A 3,859-nucleotide genomic window follows, 5' to 3' on the forward strand; every position below is an offset into this window, starting at 1 on the left:
CGGCAGGAGCCCGGGCACCGGCAGGACCTTCTCTCCGCCTGTTGGGCCCTGCCCCTCGGGCCTGGCGCTGGTTCCTAGTCCTGGGATGGGTTTGGAGAGAGCTTTTTCTTTTCATTCAAATGGAAGCAGCACCCTTCTTGGTGACAGTGTATGAGTGCCACAGTTGCTTCCATTTCCTGTTTCCTCAGTTTGTTACTCTTCGCTGCCTTTTCTACATTCCTGACTTATAAAGGACCTCCTCAGGCTTAGGGGCGCCTCGTTTTGGGTGGGGGCCTTCGCGGATTCCATGGACGGGCAAGTGGACCAGGGATCACGGTGCTTTCAGTTGAGGTGATGGAAACATTGAGGGCCTGGGGTGTTGATTGTACATAGAGGACTGGGGCCTGCTGCACGTGAGAAACAGCAGAGCGGACAGGCAGCCTGAAGAGTAGGCCCTGCAAGTTAGGCTTTTCTACTTCGTTACTTTGAAACTTTTTTTTGCCTCCTTAGGAAGCTTTTCTGGTGCTTTTGTAAGAGTTGTGTGTGGTTGCCAAGGGGACCACGAGCCTCTGGGTGGCAGGACAATTCTGCCACCTGCCTCTGTGTGGGGACCATAGAGCCGGGTCCAGACCAGCCTGGGTGTTGATGGGATGCCTTGGCTGCTGCCCTGGAAACCAGGTGTCTTCCCAAGTGTGTGTGCCTTGGCCCAGAGTGATTCCCGTTGTTCCTGGGCCTTCCTGTAGAGGGGGTTGATTGACTTTGGTTATCAGTAGAGAAGTGGAAACTGAAGCCCAGAGTAGATGACGTCCCCATGGTCTCAGTGTTCAAGGGTGTGCATGCTCCCTGCCCATAGGTCGCCACAAGGGGGACGGGGGTGCCTCAGGAAGCAAGCCCAAGAAGCTCCTTCTGAGCAAAAGGTCCAGGTTTGGGTGAGGCTGGTCAGCCAACTGGGTGGTTTGTCATGTTAAAGCAGGGGGCTGTCTCCAAGAACTAGGGCCTTCTGCAGCGTTCGACCAGGAGACATGGATTAATTTGTTCACCACCTCCAGCCTGGTGTTCCTCATTTACCCCAGTGCATCCTACCTCACCTTAGGGTTGTCAGGGTCATAATAGATTAAGAGGCAACCAAATAGGAAGCCTGATTTCTTCCTTCCTTTCAAGTCTGGGGCCATTTCTCTCTTCTGTGTTGATCTCCAGCCCATTCTCTCAGGATCCATCAGGAAGAGCCTTTATTTTGTGAAGTGAGTGGAAGGTCAGGTGGGTGCAGAGTGGGGTGAGTTTCTCATTGGGTTTTATCCCCAGGAGCGCTTGGTATTTCAGTGAAACAAATTCTTACCAAAGCAGAGAGTCAAACTGAACGTTCAGGCAATAGCATCAGGCCTCATGGAGAAGTCTTGACAGCAATGAGCTCCTTGTGCCTCTTAAATCATACCACTCTGGGTGCTGCCTATAGACCAGCCCCTCCGGTTGGGTGATTTTGAAGCTTGGGTGATGGGTCTTCAGCTGTTTTGATTGTCTTATTTGTCTGGCACTATATGAAGAGGACTGCATCCAGGTGCCTGGGTCCCTGGCTGTGCCCCCTCAGACTGTACATGAACAGAGTTTGGGGCAGATGGTAACATTGCCATCATCTCTGGGGCACGAGTGAGTATACAAGTCAGTGACAGCTCAGCCAAGCTCCCCTGGGCTTGGGAAGAAGAGGTGCCACTGTTTGTCTATACTGGTAGCCCTCAGCCCTCTCCAGGGGCCCCACAAGTCTGGGCAAGGCTGTCAGCAAGTGTTCAAACAGGATATGGTGCAAGTGTAGCTGCTCTGATCTTAACCCTCAGCTGCAAGAGCTTGTCTCAGGTGTTTCCCTGGGGATGCCTCAGGGCTAAGAGAGGCCCTGTGTCAATACTGGTATCCTTAGAAGCCAAACGTGAGAAATTACAAGGCACCTACGCCCCCTTCTTCCAAAGCAGTAAATGTGCTGCACCCCAGGCAAGGCCTTGTGAGTTCTGACACCCAGTAGGTGTTCAAAGAAAGTTGTGCCTCCAAAATGAGTCAAGGGAGCCTATGTGTTGCAGGAGCAGATTGGACCTCGGGGACTCCAGAGGCTGGAGCCTGGTATGGCCTTATGCTCACTCCCAGCTCTGGGTCTTGGCTTCCTCATTTGTAAAACAAAGAAAGGTGGGGTGCTGGTGTTAAAGGCCCTGAAGAACTGATGGTGGCAGTTCCTTGCCTCAGTCTAGAGTCAATAAATATATTGGACTAATTGAGTGCGTGCACATGACCTGGTTCCTGCTCTCTGGTACAGACAGCGGCGGTACAGGGCGGTTTCTGGGTGAGCTGCTCCGCACTAGCACAGGGACTCTGCTGCTGCTCACACCTGCCAGGTTTCCCACAGCACACTGTGTGTGTGTGTGTGTGTGTGTGTGTGTGTGTCTGTTTGCGGGGGAGGGGAGGAGGGTGCTCTAGAACACTCACAGACTGAACTAGCACTTGGTATGCATCAGTGCCCTGGGAAGTTTTCAGGACTTAGGTTTCTCACTCACTTCCTTTCTCCTGCTGGGCTGTGTCCCTGGGTGAAGTGTTGGTTAAATAATTGACTAAGCTCATATCACTGTGTGTGGTATAGCTGGGATTCAAATCCTTTACACTCTTCATTTATTATGGTAATGCTTTGTTAGTTCATCTTATATTGCCCCTGGGTCTTGGTTCAAGATGCTTCCCATGGGGGCCCTGTGGAGTCCAGTGTCTGCTGTCTTTGACAGTCTTCCAGGTGGGCTCTGTTTGGGGGTCTGACCAATGAGGCCTTTGGGTGCCTGGAAGAAGTTTCCCCCTATTCCAGAGCATCCTGACCTACCTGTAGCTGGAAATGGCTCTGGACCCCTCTCCTGGTGGCTGACTGACCTCCTTATGTCTAATACAGGAATGGCATATGGGGAGGCTCAATTCCAATCTGCAGAGACCTCCCTTCTGGCCATCTTGGCTGCCATTAAGCCCATGGAAAGAAGATGAAGTCCCAGGCACTCTGACTAAAGAGCTTGGAAGGATGGATGGACAAGGACAGCTGAAGAAAAGAGAAGCTGGCCGACTTTAAGAAAACAACCTTGTATAGAATTGTACACCTGAAGCCTATATGATTTTATTAACCAATGTCACCACAATAAATTCAATTTAAATAAATGACCTTTAAGTTCAGGAACTAACTGCATGGCAAATGGGCTGTGCTAGGAAAGCTATTGCAGAGGCGGCTGGAGAACATGGAGAACCTGATGAGGAACAGGAACTTCTGGGTCCTGTGGCTGCCCCCGTCCCTGGCAGCAAGAGGGAGGCCCCCCAGGAACAGGAACCAGGTGGAGGTGAAGGATCCTGCTTGGATTCAACAAGCGCCTTATACTCAGTGGAGGGAGGGCCTGTAGCTGCAAAGCCTGAACTCTTGGCTCCTAATTTCAGTAACCAGTTGACTTTAAAAGGCTTAAAAAATGTCAGAAGAGCCCAGCTTGTGTGGTTCAGTGGTTGAGCATGAACCCATGCACCAAGAGGTTGCTGGTTCAATTCCCGGTCTGGGCACATTCCCATATTGCGAGCTTGATCCCTATCGGGGGTGTGCAGGAGGCATTCGGTTGATGTTTCTCTCTCATTAATGATTCTATCTCCCTCTAAAAAAAAAAAAAATAGTCAATAAAAGCATTTTTTTAAAAAAATTTCAGAAGATGCCCAGCCAGTGTGACTCAATGGTTGAACATCGACCTATGAACCAGGTCACAGTTCAATTCCTGGTCTGGGCACATGCCCCGGTTGGAGGCTCAAACCCCAGTGTGAAATGTGCAGGAGGTAGCCAATTAATGATTCGCTCATCATTAATGTTTATATCTCTCAATAAAATCAATAAAAA

General features: G+C 50.6%; 1 protein-coding gene across 1 annotated transcript in view; it reads left to right on the forward strand.

Annotated features, from left to right (window-relative positions):
* Positions 1–912, forward strand: part of ZNF783 (zinc finger family member 783) — a 20,398-nt gene extending 19,486 nt beyond the window's left edge. Inside the window, exon 11 of the mRNA XM_014528181.1 lies at positions 833–912. Coding sequence (XP_014383667.1) covers positions 833–912 — 80 coding nt within the window. The remainder of the gene's footprint in view (positions 1–832) is intronic.
* The last annotated feature ends 2,947 nt before the right edge of the window (positions 913–3,859 follow it).

The sequence above is a fragment of the Myotis brandtii genome, unplaced genomic scaffold (genome assembly GCF_000412655.1).
Source record: "Myotis brandtii unplaced genomic scaffold, ASM41265v1 scaffold621, whole genome shotgun sequence".
NCBI classification, from domain to species: domain Eukaryota; kingdom Metazoa; phylum Chordata; class Mammalia; order Chiroptera; family Vespertilionidae; genus Myotis; species Myotis brandtii.